Here is a 15,858-nt window from a genome sequence, read left to right on the forward strand (position 1 = left end):
CAGCTAATTATCTTATAGGAACCCTTTTGTAGGTAACTCTTCTTTTCTCATACTGTCTTTAAGATTCTCTATTTATCTTTAATTTTGGCATTTTATGATGTGTCTTGGTGTGGTCCTCTTTAAGTCTGGCTTGTTTGGGACTCTCTGTGCTTCCTGATTTGTATGTCTTATTTCCTTCACCAAATTTGGGAAGTTTTCCTTCATTTTTTCAAATAAATTTTCAATTTCTTGCTCTTCCTCTTCTCCTTCTGGCACCCCCATGATTCAGGTGTTGGCATATTTAAAGTTGTCCCAGAGGTTCCTAAGCCGTTCCTCATTTTTTTCAATTCTTGTTTCTTCATTCTGTACTGGTTGACTGTTTCTTCCTTATGTTCCAAATCATTGCTTTGAACCCTGAATTCCTTCCCTTCACCATTATTTTCATGTGGATTTTCCTTCATTTTACTTAGCATAGCCTTCACTTCTTTCCTTCTGTGTTTGCCGTACTCAAGCATAACTGTCAAGCCTGTGAGCATCATTATTACCAGTGTTTTGAACTCTGCATCTGTTAGGTTGGCTATCTCCTTGTCACTTAGTTCTCCCACTGCAACCTTGATCTGCTCCCTCTTTTGGGCCATGCTTCTCTGTCTCTTCAACTTGACGGTCTCCTGTGTTTGCCTCTGTGTCTTAGGTAGAGCTGTCGCACCTGTTACATTGTAAGGGGCGTAGCCTTAGGTATTGGTCAGTATTGGGCAACCCGTGTCACTGTGGCAATGTATGTAGGGGAGGGGTCTGAGAGGGAACAATGCCACTTGCTGAGTTCTCACCCTTTTTCCTGGCACTTCTGCTTTCTGTGTGGGACTGGTGCCCCTCTAGCTGTTGCCCTGGTTGTGGTTCTGAGAGTGGGTAGGTTAGTGGACGTTCTGGGACTGTGGGGGTTCTATAAACAAATGGACTCTGCTGAGAGACCAGTAGTTTCTTCCTCTACCCCAACCCCCAGTGTTTTTCACAGGGGCAATGTGGGTTTATTTTCCCCCACTGTGGGGCTATGTGGTCTGGTCTGGTCTGAGGCTGTGATCGCTCCCCAGAGGTCCCTCCCTACTTTTTCAAATGTGTGCTTTGCATTTTCTAATGGCAGCCACATCACATGCTCTCTGCCCCTGCTCTGCCCCTCCTACCTGTCTGGATAAGTATTTCTTGTTTGTATCCTTGTTGAACTTCCATACAACTCAATTTTCTGGAACTTCTGGTTGTCTCCAGTTTTGAGGTAGTTGTAATCCTTCTTAGTTGTAGAGGGATACACAGTGTGTCTACCCATTCCTCTGTCTTGGCCAGGAGTCCTAGCCCTCTAAATTCTGATTCACTAAATCAGAATTATGGTAAAGAAGTACCTGATCTGTAAGTTATATTTCGCAGTATAATTTAAACAGCATCCTCAGGGTGACATCTTTATTTCATTTTATCATGGAGCCTCCTGTGCCTTATAAAAGAGGCTCTGCATAGCCTCTTCTGTATAGCTTTTTAGACTTTTACCAGATTAGCATTGCCATTTCTCATTTACCATTTCAAGTTACCTCTTTTGAATAAATGACTTATTGAATAATAATCAAGTAAAAGTTACCTCTTGCCTAGCTCTGGGCTAAAAAATCTTTTTAGTGTATTTTGACCCTTTCTTTGATATTGATAGGTGTATTTGGTACCCTTTTTCTTTTTTTTACTTTGGTTGTATGTGATAAAAATAGTAAGTGAATATTTATCTTAATAAATGTGATGGAAGATTTGAGATAAATGACAAAGCATCACTGTAGAAAATCTGGAAATAGGGAGGAGAAAGAAGGAAAATGAGAATCCCCATACCCAAATACAATCCCTAATATAGCAGATTTCTGTCTTTAACCTTTTTCTTTTTAATTTTTTTATTTGTTAATTAATTTATTTTATTTTTAGAGAGGGGAAAGGAGAAAGAGAGGGAGAGAAACATCACTGTGTGGTTGCCTCTCACTTGCGCCCCCAACTGGGGACTTGACGTGCAACCTAATAATGTGCCCTGACTGGGAATTGAACCAGTGACACTTGGCTTGCAGGCCGACACTCAATCCACTGAGCCACAGCCGCCAGGGCTCTGTCTTTAACCTTTCGAACAAAACTATTTTGTACCTTTTTTTTTTTTTTAAGAGTTTGTTTGTTTATTTGGGGGGGGTGGGGAGGGAGAGAATCAGTGTATGAAAGATACATCAATGGATCAGTTGCTTTTTGCATGCCCCAACCTAGGACCTGGCTGGCAGCTCAGGCCTGTGCCCTGACTGGGAGTCTTGACGGGTGACCCTTTGGTTTGCAGACTGCATTCAGTCCACTGAGCCACACCAGCCAGGGCTGTATCTAATAGTTTTATTTACAGGATAAGTTAGTACCTTCCCCTGTATTAATATTTTTTTTAACATCAGTTGTTATACAGTATTAATATGTATGTATTTCCACATTGTAGTTTATAAAATGTTACTAGATAAGTCTACTATTCTTCACCCTTCCCCTTCATTCCAAATAAAAATACTTTGTTGCTTAGCTTTGTTACTTCATATGTAACAAACGAGAGTCCTTCATGCCTTATCTTCTCCTCTTTTATCGCCTTGGCCTGCTTTTTGTGCTACTTTAGCGGCTTCTTCTCTTGCTACTTCCCATTCCCTACACCCTGCCACTGGACACGATGAATTAACTATTTTTATTTATTTATTTATTTTTAAAAGATTTTACTTACTTATTTTTAGAGAGGGAGGAAGGGAGGGAGAAAGAGAGGGAGAGAAATATCCATGTGTGGTTGCCCCTCACAGGCCCCCAACTGGGGACCTGGTCTGCAATCCAGGCATGTGCCCTGACTGGGAATTGAACTGGCAACCCTTTGGTTCACAAGCCTGTACTCAGTCCACTGAGCCACACCAGCCAGGGCGAAATAACTATTTTTGAAAGCAAGTGAGGCATTATACAAAAATTTTAAAACATTATGGGATTTTTTATAGACAGAGTTTTGGGACAGTTATAAAAGGAAAAACAGGGAAGCTAATAGAGCATATGTGAAAGTTGAATTGGGAGTCACTTGGGTGGTATAGAGCTAGTCTTAAATGTAGGCTCCAATATGGTTTGTATTTGATTTTTGTTACAGTTGTAATGATGACTGTGGACCATTTTAGGCTTATAATTTTAACAAATGATAGTCAAATTTTCTCCCCCCCCACTCCCTTCTCCAGTTCTAATGTTATAATTCTGACTGTTCTGAGGCTATAAACATATAAATTGTTTACTTTAAATGGTGAGAAGTTGTTTTTCTAATTTTATTTTGTTTCTTCACCTTTATCTTTGAGATTTCAGCTTAAAAATAACTTTAGCTTAGCACCTAATATATTCTGTTCTCTGTTTGCTTGTTTATATTCTGTGGCAGACAATAAACTCCTTGAGGGCTAGAGGTTTATCTTCCCAGTGTATTTTATTTACTATAAACAGTATATGGCTTAGGTGCTTTATCAATGGAAAGAAAGATTGGAAAGAACATACACCAAATGTAAAAACAATTATCTTTGAGTACTGAAATTATTGGTGATTTTTAGTGGTAATCTTTATTTTGAAAAAGTGAAATAAATTCCTAGGATAGAAAATATGAAGAAGACACAGGCCAGTAATTTTCCAGTAAGTGTAATCTCCCCGTCCTGCCCTGTATCCTCTATGTAGTTTTCAAAAAAGAATCAATAACACAAGAAAGAAAGGATTGTCCCCAAAGAAAAAAAGATGCTGTGAATGGAAAGATTTGGTTATGATTTTCTTATAGTCTGAGGCAGCACCTTTGAGGGATAAGGGAGATGAAGAAATAGAGACAGGAGATTCAGATGTTGATTACCAGTAGTTGTTGGGATTTTATTCTTTTGCCATTGTAAACTACTTTTTAATAAATGGTATTGATTTTTTTATTACCACTTGTATGTCTCAGATAACTTTGTGAAAGTTTACAAAGAGGACTTTCTAATACTTACTAATCGTGTGTTTTTTGCTCCTTTAGCATTTGACATTGTGCAGCAAAGAAATGGTTATGGAGAAGCCCAGTCCGCTGCTTGTAGGGCGGGAGTTTGTGAGGCAATATTATACTTTGCTGAATAAAGCTCCAGAATATTTACACAGGTAAATTTTAAATGTATTGTTTTAGTATTTTTTATTTAGTTTTATTTTCCTGAATAGGAGTTGACATACCGTCTTTTCCTGTCTCTTAGCAGTATATTTGTAAACCATATCTAATCTTTATATATTTTTTAAAGATTTTATTTATTTTTAGAGAGAGGGGAAGGGAGAGAGAAGGAGAGGGAGAGAACCATCAATGTGTGGTTGCCCCTCACAGGCCCCCAAATGGGGACCTGGCCTGCAACCCAGGCATGTGCCCTGACTGGGAATGAAACTGGCGACCCTTTGGTTCGCAGGCCGGCACTCAATCCACTGAGCCATGCGAGCCAGGACCAAATCTAATATTTTAAACATCTAATAGCTAAAACCAATATTTTCCAAGTTTTTTGATGAAAGCCACAGTAAGAAAAACACTTCATATATAACACACACACGCTTTTGTGTATGCACAAAATTACATCCTCTGATACTTTGTTTCATTTTAAGAAAATGTTAGGCTTGACAACTAATGAGTCCCAATCTGCAGTTTGAATTCATAAGCTTAAGTCGGCTCTTTAAAGTTCTCTATAGTAATGTTAGGAGATGAATCTTATTAAGTGATTATACTTGTGAAAATTTCTTGATTGATCTGCAAAATAGTATTCCTTGGTAAAACAGGAATAGGAACCTTGTTTACTATTTTGGTAAGAATTGGGATTTATAAGCTTATTTTCTCCAGAGATTGGAATGAAATTTATTTATATTATGACTAGTACTTACAGTTTTTTTGTTCTTTTTGGTATATTTTAGCAAGTGGAAGATGTGAGACTTTTGTAAGTATTAGGTTTTGCAAAGTATTTGTTGTGTAGTACATTAGTTAAGTGAGTTAAGGATAAACATATGAGGGGCAGGCCCCTTGTAGTACAGACTTCTTCACTAGGTGAGTGTTCTAGGAACCCATCTATCAGTGTACCAGCAGCTGGCGTTGTTGTTAGAGGCTGCGTACAGCTTCAATGAATTTTTTTTTAAGACGTTTTCAGGGCATTTGCCCATTTCATGATGGGTGATTTATGAGAGCACCTGCCCACACCAACCTGAGAGTTCAGTAGTTTTTAACCAAAAACAGCATTACCCCTGTGCCCCACCCTCTAATTCACCTGATCTTGGCCCCAGCGACTTTTTTTTTTGTTCTCCCCGGTTGAAAAAGTCTTCAAAGGGAAACATTTTGCCAGTTGGAAGAGGTGAAACAAAACATGGCGGGAGTACTAAAAAGCTTCAAAATTGACAAGTTCAAAAAACTGTTTTGAGCAGTGGAAAAATGTCTTGATAAGGTGTATTGCATCAAATAGAGAGTACTTTTGTAGGTAACTGAAGTTTAAACATGTAAGAATAATTAACACAATATTTTATAAATACTAGGTTTTTTTTGTGTTCCCCCCTCCCTTGTATATATTATCTAGGTCCTCTTTATAAGGATATTGGTTATCCTAAAGTCAGATTTTGCAATATGTCCTACATTGTTATATGTGTGTAAAACTCTGTTAATGGAGACATTTTATATAACAACCCACACAAACTCAAAATGAATATATGTTGTAGATTTTCCTAATTATAAAAATAAAGGCGTTCTTCATGACATTGTATGTGTGGAAGTTTGTGGGAGGAGAATAGAATTAATAGGGCCTTTCATTATTTGGAATTTAGTCTTTTCAATGTAGACAATAGCATTTTTAGTATTATATTAACAAGGAACTTTTTTTGTGGTGACAAAAAAGTAAAATTTAAAACAGACTTTCCACCATCATTTCAAACAACAGCACATACTTCTGTCATATACTAAATGTAACCAATCTCCCTAGTATTGAAGATTTGATTTGTAATTTGCCACTTGTTAACATTTTAATGACTATCATTACACATGCCTTTTTGTGCACTTTTAGGATATGTCCTTAGAAGTTGAATTGTTAAATCAAAGGCTTTTTATACACAAGGGCTGTCCAGAGAAAGTCCAGCAATTGTTAATATAACAAAAAGGGTATGTGCAACATTGATGTAACCTGGCAGCCAAGGAGAGTGCACTGGAATGTGCATATGTGAACAATGTCGACTTCACTGTACTAGGCAATTGGGGGAGGGTATAGATGCCATTGAGTGAGCATGTGTACTGTGTGTCCGTCTGTTGCATTCAAAATGACTGAGTGAGTAGAGCAACGAATCTGCATCAAATTTTGTATTAAGCTTGAACATTCCTCTGCGGAATCTTACTTGAATGATTCAGAAGCCTGCAGCTATGGGTGGCTGGTGATTGGCAGCTTCATCACGACAAAGGACCTGCTAATGCATCACGTCTTACGAAAAGTTTTTGGCAAAACATCAAATCACCCAGGTGGCTCAGCCTCCCTATAGCCTAAATTTGGTGCCCTGTGACTTCTGACTTTTCCCAAAACTAAAATCACCTTTGGAAGGGAAGAGATTCCAAACAATCAATGAGATTCAGAAAAATACGATGGGACAGCTGATGGCGGTTGGGAGAATTGTGTGAGAGCCCAAGGTGCCTACTTTGAGGGGCACTGAGGCATCATTGTCTTGTATACAATGTTTCTTGTATCTTGTCCCTTCTTCATAAATGTCTCTTTTCATATTACATGGCTGGATACCTCCTGGACAGACCTCATATACATGTAGAGCCAAATTGTCCTCCAGTAAAATAATAGTTTACATATTTGACAGTTTTACACATGAGGAAATATAAACTCTAAAATATATGTAGCAGTTTAAAGGATGGATTCTGGAATCAGACATACTAGTTTCATGTCTTAGCTGCCATACTTTGAAAGGAGTGTGATCTTAGGTGAGTTAATTAACTTCTTTTGAACCTCAGTTTACTCATTTAGATAATAGCACCTATTTCATGAAATTGTTGTTAGGGTTAAATGAACCAATATATATGTAATGCATAGAGGAAGTCTTAGCTTATTGACACTAATTTAATTGCTTTAAGTAATGCCAAAGAAACATTGTGTACTTGAGAGCAATATAGAAATATTAATGAGCAATTGAATGTTTAAATAATGTAGATGTCTTATGTAGTCTTGAATTATTTTAGTTATTTTAAATCTAAACTGATTTAATCTAAGCCTTTTCAAGGATTACTAATCACTTGAAACTCAGAGTAGAATGTTAAACAGCATCTGATTCCCAAAGAAGTCTAGATAATGGAGTTTTTGTTTCCAAAGGGGATAAAAGGGATTAATTACTACAGCATCAGTATGTAGAATGTATTATAAATATTTTATTTTTCCACTTAACAGAAAATAGGTGTGATAAGAATTAGAATAGCTAATGACTTGAGTGTGGTATATTCAGTATGCTAGGAACACTTAAGAATTTTGTCATTACTCATTTAATCCTTACAGAAATCCCTATGGGGTAGTACTGTTCTCGTTTACAACCAAGGAAAATTTAAAAGATTGTAAATGTGCTCAAGATTTCACAACTAACGAATGAGGGAGCCAGACCTGGAAATTAGATCTGACACTAGAACTATTACTGCCTTTTAGGCTTCCCTTGATAACTGAATATTAATTGTTATCAATGTTTTACAGGTTTTATGGCAGGAATTCTTCCTATGTTCATGGTGGAGTAGATGCTAGTGGAAAGCCCCAGGAGGCTGTTTATGGCCAAAATGTAAGTATATTCCATACACATTTTTTATCTTCTGTGTGTGTCGAGGTAGATATTTGAAAAATAGCCTTTTTGTGTCCATGAATCTTGACTGTGATCATTAATTGTAACTAGAATTTATGTTACAGTGATTGTCGATTGTGCTTGAATTCTTGTAAACATTGATTTTATATGAAACACAGTATTACATTGATTTGGGGGTGGATACAAAGGAGAAGATGGGATGTTTTATATCCTTGATGTATTTTATACATGTAACAGTTGAGGTAGTATATTAAGTTTATACATATGTGGGCTAAACCTTAACTTTAAACAGGAATGCACAGAAGTATATATGCGCCATATGATTTTGTAGAGGATGGGATGTGGCATTTCAGCTATACTCTGAATTGCAGGATTGTCTTACCAAACAAGAGGAAATTGAAAGTAGAAGAAATGGACTCAGCACACAAGCAGTAAGATTAGATGTGAGGTCAAAGAGTAGTTGACATATTTTGTGTGCATGACTAAATATCAAATGCAGATAGTGGGAGAAAGCTATATAAAGCCCATATTACTGCATAATAAGATATAGCCATTGTAATTTCTGGTGTAAGGAGTTGACGTGTTGAAAATGGTGGTTTTAGGAACATCAGTCTGTCCGTAAAACAGTATGATAGAATGGATTCAAGTGAGGCAGAAATAATTAAATAAATATTGTACAAGTTGTGAGGAAGAAATCAGTGAAGTTCTCTTGTAGTGTTGTATAGGTATTTCAGTATCACAAGAGTTTGTATTTTCTCCCTTCTCCTTACAAAGGATATACACCATAAAGTATTATCTCTGAACTTCAGTGAATGTCATACCAAAATTCGTCATGTGGATGCTCATGCAACTTTAAGTGATGGAGTAGTTGTCCAGGTCATGGGTTTGCTATCTAACAGTGGACAGCCAGAGAGGAAATTTATGCAAACGTTTGTTCTGGCTCCTGAAGTAAGTTTTCATTTGTATAATTTTATTTGGCTCTTACTAGTTGCTTGATATGTCCAAAGACTTTTTTCTTACCAGTTTAGATATACATGTAGCTTTTTTGAAAAATTAGTACTGGACCTGTTGATATAATTTATTTGAGCTTTTGGGTGTTCTTTGACTAGAGGTAAAAGTCAGATACTGATACTAACATGTAAATAAATGATTAAGATTACAGAAATAACACAAAAGCATCTTATATTTGATAGGCTACATATTAAGCAATGGAAAAGTTGATTTGTTAATTGGTTCTGCTTCTCTTACATTAGTAAGACACTTAAATAACAGTATTTTTTGAGTGATCTGTCATTTAGTTAATGTCATAGTGTGTTCAACTTTAGAAAATTACATTTCGTCTACATTATTTCTGTAGTATTAAAATAGAAATTGTATATGGCATGCAATTTTTTTTTTTTTTAACGTTATGGCATCTTTATGAATACTTAATGGTGTGTTTGGGTGTTGTTTTTCTATAGGGATCTGTTCCAAATAAGTTTTATGTTCACAATGACATGTTTCGTTATGAGGATGAAGTCTTTGGTGATTCGGAACCAGAACTTGATGAAGGTAAGGTTACTTTCAAGATAAAAGGGTTCTTTGATCATTCTTAAAGGAGAAGTATGAAACTTTTAGAAATTTTCCTATATTTTCTTTTGGTTTTTGTTATGAATAATGTAGGTGTTTTGTATGAAATAATTAAAAAGTCAGACATAGAAAGTGAAAAAAATTCTCCTCCATCTCATCCTCTGTAGATAACTAAGAGTTTGGTGTCTATTACAGAATTTTGTTGGGTCCTAGCCTTACTAATACTTACTTTTATTTAAAAAAAAGGTATTATGTTGGCTCAAAGTTTCCTTTCTGTTTTTTACTTAATATCTTTGTTGGCTGTCAATCTTTTGCCTATGCCATAATTATTTAATTGATCTTCCATTGTTTACATCAGTTCCCCTTTTTAATCTTTATTCTATTGGGTAAATGTGGCAAAGGAAAGTAAGTTATGGCTTTATTGTTTATTTTCTACACTTTGCTTTTCTTACTAATAGGTTTTGTTTAAAAAAATAGGGTAAGTAGTAAACTTCATCTTGCTTTTCAGATTTTTAAGAGAATAGGGAATATTGCAAATGAATGCTTTTGTAAGAAACATGCCTTTTTTTTACTATCACATCACTGCCTTAATAATTAAAAATTGGATATCAAATTAAGCCTCTTAAAAGATGTGATGAATTATATATTGTCAGAATCAGAAGATGAAGTAGAAGAGGAGCAAGAAGAAAGGCAACCATCTCCAGAACCTGTACAAGAAAATGCTAACAGTGGATACTATGAAGCTCACCCTGTGACGTAAGAATAGTGTTTGCAAGGTTAAATTTGGTCTAAACTAATGCAGTTGTCAGGTGGTTTTTGTTTCTATAATTACTGCTGGAAGTAAATTTTTGATAAAGCTACCTCTCAGCAGGATTTAAGTACTTTGCAAGAAATTTGGAAATAATTGTTTTATTTAATTTAAAAAATTGAACATGGTTTGCTTCAAAGCACTGATCACTTACTGATAATGCAGTGTTGAGACAACACAGAGTGAGCATTTTATTTTAGTTTTATAAATATCGGGTTTTTTTATAGTTAGTAATAAAGTAAACATTTTTAGTAGTCCAGTTTAAAGATAGTGGGGTTGAAGAAATGTTGCTTGAGTATTAGTCCCTTCTGCCTTCTAGTTTTTATTGGACTTTTGCTCGTTACATTAGAGAAAGACTGAATTTCATCTTATTTGAATTGATCATTTCACTCATACTGAAAAGGGAATAAAACATTTTGTTGTAGTAATGGCATAGAGGAGCCTTTGGAAGAATCCTCTCATGAACCTGAACCTGAGCCAGAATCTGAAACAAAGACTGAAGAGCTGAAACCACCAGTGGAAGAGAAGAACTTAGAAGAATTAGAGGAGAAGTCTACTTCTCCTCCGCCTGCTGAACCTGTTTCTCTGCCACAAGAACCACCAAAGGTTAGATCAAAGGAACTCTTTAACTTCACACTTTTATATTTGATGCCATTAATGAAGCATGACCTTTGTTCTATTACATTAAATTGTTTAATATAGTAAACTATACTTTTTTATATATATGAAAAAAGCTGTGTTTTTTTTGTTTGTTTTTTTGTAATCCTGAGAAAATCTGCTTGTATTTTACCCCCATCCAAAAAAGGACCCCAGAATGAAGTTTTAGATAAGTCTTTGTCTCTATGCAGTGTTTAGTACCTTACATGAACTTATTTGGGTCCATGTATAAACCTGAGAGTTGCTCTTCCATTCTGTATTAAGTCCTGTAGACGGGTGCAAGAAATCATGCAATTTCCCAACTTCAACAAGTTGGCTTATTATTAGAGAAGAGATACCTGTTATTTCTGGTTTAAATGGGAACGGTTTCCTTTATACCAATTAAACTATCTTGGAAAGATGAGTCACACCGATAATGTATCAGTTAAGCCTATCTACACATCTTTTATCTTTCTGTAAAAGTAGAAGTTTAAAATATATTTGTGTAGTGAGAGAAGATTCCTTGTTCAATTTGTGAATGTTAAAGTTTCCAGCTAGTACTTTCTTCTTTCCTGTTCTTCCCCTCTTCCCTTAACACCATCACACACTCTATTTTTCTCTAAAAGGGGAAAGAAATTGGTTCTGTTAGGCTCTTACTTTTCTAGCATGTGTTAGTGGTTTTGTGCCACTTGCTCATCTACTTAAGGCATATAGGAAGTTGCTTGTGGATTTATTTAGTAGTTTAGAAAAGAACCATCAAATAAGCTTGCATAATGAGATTTTGAAAGCTGGCACATAGACTGGCATGTGTGTGTGTGCCTTTCTTTTAGGAATCCTCCAATATATAGCAATAGTTTAGAAGTGAAAAAAATATATATATTTGGAAGTTTCCCTATAGGAATGTTGGTGGTTTTCCATGATTAGTAGTCTAGGTTTGTTGCATTTCCTGCAGGCTTTCTCCTGGGCTTCAGTGACCAGTAAAAACCTGCCTCCTAGTGGTACTGTTTCTTCCTCTGGAATTCCACCCCATGTTAAAGCACCAGTCTCACAGGTAACCAAATCTGTGAACACAGTGGATTGTATCCTTGTTACATTGCCAATTGCTTATCTTTTTAATACTTTTTTAAATGAGTCAATCAGAAATTATGGATTAAATATACAGAAAATTGTATTAAATGTCAGTGCACCCACTTTAAATACCAGATCTCCATTCATCATCTACATAGGTGGTATTTGGGGTTTGGGTGTGTGAAATGCAGATTAAGTTGGTTTTACATATATATATTAGTGTCATTTAAAAGGCTTCTTAAAATAACCTAAAAAGTTCCTTTTTAATACGCTTTAAATTTTATTTAGCAAACATTTTAAGGAAGAAATTTGGAAAGACACAAAGTAGTGTGGCATTATAAAGAATCACTGTTTTTTAAAAAGAATACTTTAAAAAATATACTCCTAAGCTCTTCATCTATAAGTGGTTCACACCGTTTAACTGAAGCCTGTACCAACTTATGACTGTAGTGTTCACCTTAACTGATCATTCCAGTATTCTGCTTTTTGTCTGTTTGTCATCATACCCATTTCAGAACTTTCAAAACATTGAAAATAAGACACTGCCTACTATATTTATTAGGTATACTTTAGAATTAACTAAATTTAAGTTTATAGGCACAGTTTAAAAGAGTGTCCAATTCTTTTACTTACATTTTGAGTTAAACTGAATTCCACCAGAAAATCTACATTTAAAATGGTTAGGGCACATACAGTTGTTTGTATATACCTCTTAATATGCTCTTAATAGTGAAACTTTGAGATTTCAAAAGGAACTAGTAATTACTAGAAAGTCTTGTTGGTATATATAATCAGGTACATAATAGAATACATGGCCTTATGATAACCTGGTTTTTTCAGTTAGATATTCAGGAAGTGTTGAGTAATTAACTCAGATCACAAATTAGGATTCTCTCTTAAAATTAATTTGCCAGGTATTGCTTATCCTTTTCAACTCATCTGAAGACCTGATAAGGGTCTTCTGTATGTGCTTCGAAATGCTTGATTTACCAGATTTGCATTTGGAATTCTTTGGATTGTTACTTCATTTCAGAGAGTTGGCTACATTTCTTTTAAACTTAATGCTAGTTAGAAGTTTAAAAAAGCTAATGGTTATTATACTAGGCATTGTCAAAGTACTTTACGTTTATTTTCATCTAATCATAATCACTTTGTGAGGGTGATTACTTATTATTATTCTTGTTTCCCACTTAATTAAATAGAGGCCTAGAATACCTCACCTAAGGTCAGACAGGTTTATAAATAAATAGAAGGACTGTTCTTTGAATTCATGCTGTTGAACATCATGGACACGAGTCCATATGTGATTCATGCAAACCTGTACCAGTTTCTTTAGCTCTTTGGAGGGGAATAGGGGAATGTATCTCTATTTACATTTAAGAAGAGTACTATATTAAAGGCATGTCTAAATTAACGTGTTGTTATATCCTAGCCTCTTACCCGGGAAAAAATTTCTCTTAATTTTTGTGGTTTTTGAATTGTAGGAGACTAGATTATATTTCCCCATCTACACTCTTATTAAAACAAAATGTTTAGGTGTTTACAATTTGAACTTTAAAAGAAATTTCTGATCTCTTTAGGCTATATTTGGAATGGATTCATGGTTTTCCACTTGATTTAATAAACCCTTTGATTTTATTTTGTTACTTTGGCGTAGTAGTTTTTTTCTTGACAGTTTTAGTATATCTTACTAATAAAAGAAAAATTAAATCTAATTCTAGGGTATTGGTAGGCATTAATTTAGAAATAGGTAAGTTAATTTCTTGGTAAAAAATATTTCATCTAAATAGCTTTTGTAAAATTGAAGGATGTGTTTATTAGTTTTGGTTTTATGCACTGTTACTGACTTGATGCTTCCATTTTTACCTTGTATTCCATTTGACTTTCATTTGTAGGATTTGTCATGTGAGCACACTTTCTGGTTATGTGGAAATAGTTTTAAGGCTCTTAAATAATATGTGGCTTATTAGCCATTTTATCTAGTTAGTGTAAATAGTGTTTTTTTTTTTTTTTGAAGTATATTTTATTGATTATATTGTTACAATAGTTTGGTGTAAATAGTTTTAGTCATGAAAGTGAGCCTGAAGAATTTTGTAAGTGCACAACTGGCTTAGTTTACAGGTATTTATCAGTTATTGAAAGGATTTTGTTAGACTTTTGGTTTTATTTTTCTTGCATTGGCATCATCAGGTATATAGGTTGCTTAAATCAAAGTATGAATTATTTATAAGGTATTGAAAATTACTTAAATTGATTTTTATTTTGAAGTTTAAAGGATAATGAAGAACTTTTCTATTTTGCTACTTGTGGTTTTGTTTGGTAATCTGTTTGAAAACAATTTGAACTAGTCAGGGTGCCTCAGTTCTTTGGTAACATTTGGATTGAATTGAATCCGAGGTTTTTCCTGAGATTTTTAAATTAAAATGTACATTTGCTATTTTTCTTAATTTCCTAAGCACACTAGCTTCTTCAACATTGTTAGAATACATTTATTCTTTAATTCTGTTTACAGTCATATTTAAATTGTGCTTTTAGGCCTCAAGTTGAAATTTTTAAATAACTGCCTTTTTCAGGCGTCACATCTTGGGTCAGATTATCTCACGGTATTAAATTCCTACTATAGATAGCAGTGGTTTCAGGGCTGTAACTTAGGTTCCCTTGTCAGACATAAACATTCTTCTACATGTTTTGGGTTAGAAAACTAAATGTGAATTAACTTTAAGTGAGTCAGTAGTTACTAAGCATCTATATTTATTTAACAGTACTCTTGATTTTTTGGGTGGTATAGAAGTAAGCTGTGGTCCTTATAGAAACAAATACACATGATAACTGAAAAAAACTGGAGACTTAAAATGTTTTAACTAGCAAAATTCTAAAACGTGGGAATCAACTTCATCTTATTGGAGGAAATTGGAATCTACATGGAAGAAAATAGAATTTGGGAAAAGTCAGGTGAATCTGTTAAAAACTGATAGGATATAAGTTACAGTGGGTGAAGTCATTTACAATAAATTGTCATTTTTGAAGGAAATACAACTTTTTGTATTAAAATTTGTCCTTGCAAATTATCCTACTTCAGTTATATAAATGATGAAAGAGTGAGCCACTGCCCAGACTGAGGTCCTTAGAGATGCTTGGCCATAAAGACAGCACTGAAATTATTAGCTTTCTCACTAGGGGACCTGTTCTTCCTATTTCTGCTGAGTGTTATCAGCATCCTTTGAGGGTGCATATATTTTGTTTCTTCCTTGGATCACAAATATTTGGGCTGTAGATAACCTGAAGATATTGGGAATATTGAAAATGTCATTGTATAAAAGAAAAGGTAATAGATGTGGATGCTATTTTGCTTTTAAAAGTTATTTCAATATGTGTTTAATTCAGCAGTTAGCAGAAACTTTTGGAAGACATCTTAAAATGTCCCATTACTCCCCTTCATTACCCCCAAGAAATAGTTAATGAAAATTGTTATGGTCAGTCCTTGAATAAATGCACAGCTTTCCCATAAAGAAGACCAATAGAAAGTTAAAGGATTTCAACTATTGAGATACTATGTACATTTCTACCTTGTTTTCTTGTGTACATTTTGGCTTAAAAGTAGTATTTTTAGGTGTTACAGTAAGCTAAGTTGTATATTTTGAACTATGAAAATATTGATTTTCAAGATTTGTTTATGGGGTGGGGTTTAGAGGATATTGCTGAGCCCTTACATTTGAAGGGCAGCAGATTAGATAATTAGAAGTATGTGTTGTATATTCTTGTCTTCCTAAGATAAAGATTGCCTTTTCTTTTGTATATGTATTCACATGGAGTGGCTGGCTCATTTCCATTTTGGGAATTTTTGTAGGAATACATTTATGCTGTCTCAACGTAGATGTAACTTTTATTTTTTAAATGTGGTTGTAAAAAACAGCTTATTGTGAGTTATATGGCCTTGAGTGGGAAAACAA

At 34.7% G+C, this 15,858-nt stretch overlaps 1 protein-coding gene across 2 annotated transcripts in view; it reads left to right on the forward strand.

Annotated features, from left to right (window-relative positions):
• G3BP2 (G3BP stress granule assembly factor 2) overlaps positions 1-15,858 on the forward strand; it is a 30,980-nt gene that overhangs the window by 9,874 nt on the left and 5,248 nt on the right. Inside the window, exons 2-8 of one of the 2 annotated variants that reach the window (XM_090266748.1) lie at positions 4,025-4,143; positions 7,725-7,806; positions 8,602-8,775; positions 9,288-9,378; positions 10,050-10,152; positions 10,630-10,810; positions 11,793-11,891. In XM_090266748.1, coding sequence (XP_090122874.1) covers positions 4,049-4,143; positions 7,725-7,806; positions 8,602-8,775; positions 9,288-9,378; positions 10,050-10,152; positions 10,630-10,810; positions 11,793-11,891 — 825 coding nt within the window. In that variant the 5' untranslated portion in view covers positions 4,025-4,048. The remainder of the gene's footprint in view (positions 1-4,024; positions 4,144-7,724; positions 7,807-8,601; positions 8,776-9,287; positions 9,379-10,049; positions 10,153-10,629; positions 10,811-11,792; positions 11,892-15,858) is intronic. The other variant, XM_090266747.1, reaches the window with a different exon arrangement.

Source organism: Furipterus horrens, unplaced genomic scaffold (assembly GCF_987537825.1).
Source record: "Furipterus horrens unplaced genomic scaffold, mFurHor1.1.pri manual_scaffold_2, whole genome shotgun sequence".
In the NCBI taxonomy this organism is placed as follows: Eukaryota; Metazoa; Chordata; class Mammalia; order Chiroptera; family Furipteridae; genus Furipterus; species Furipterus horrens.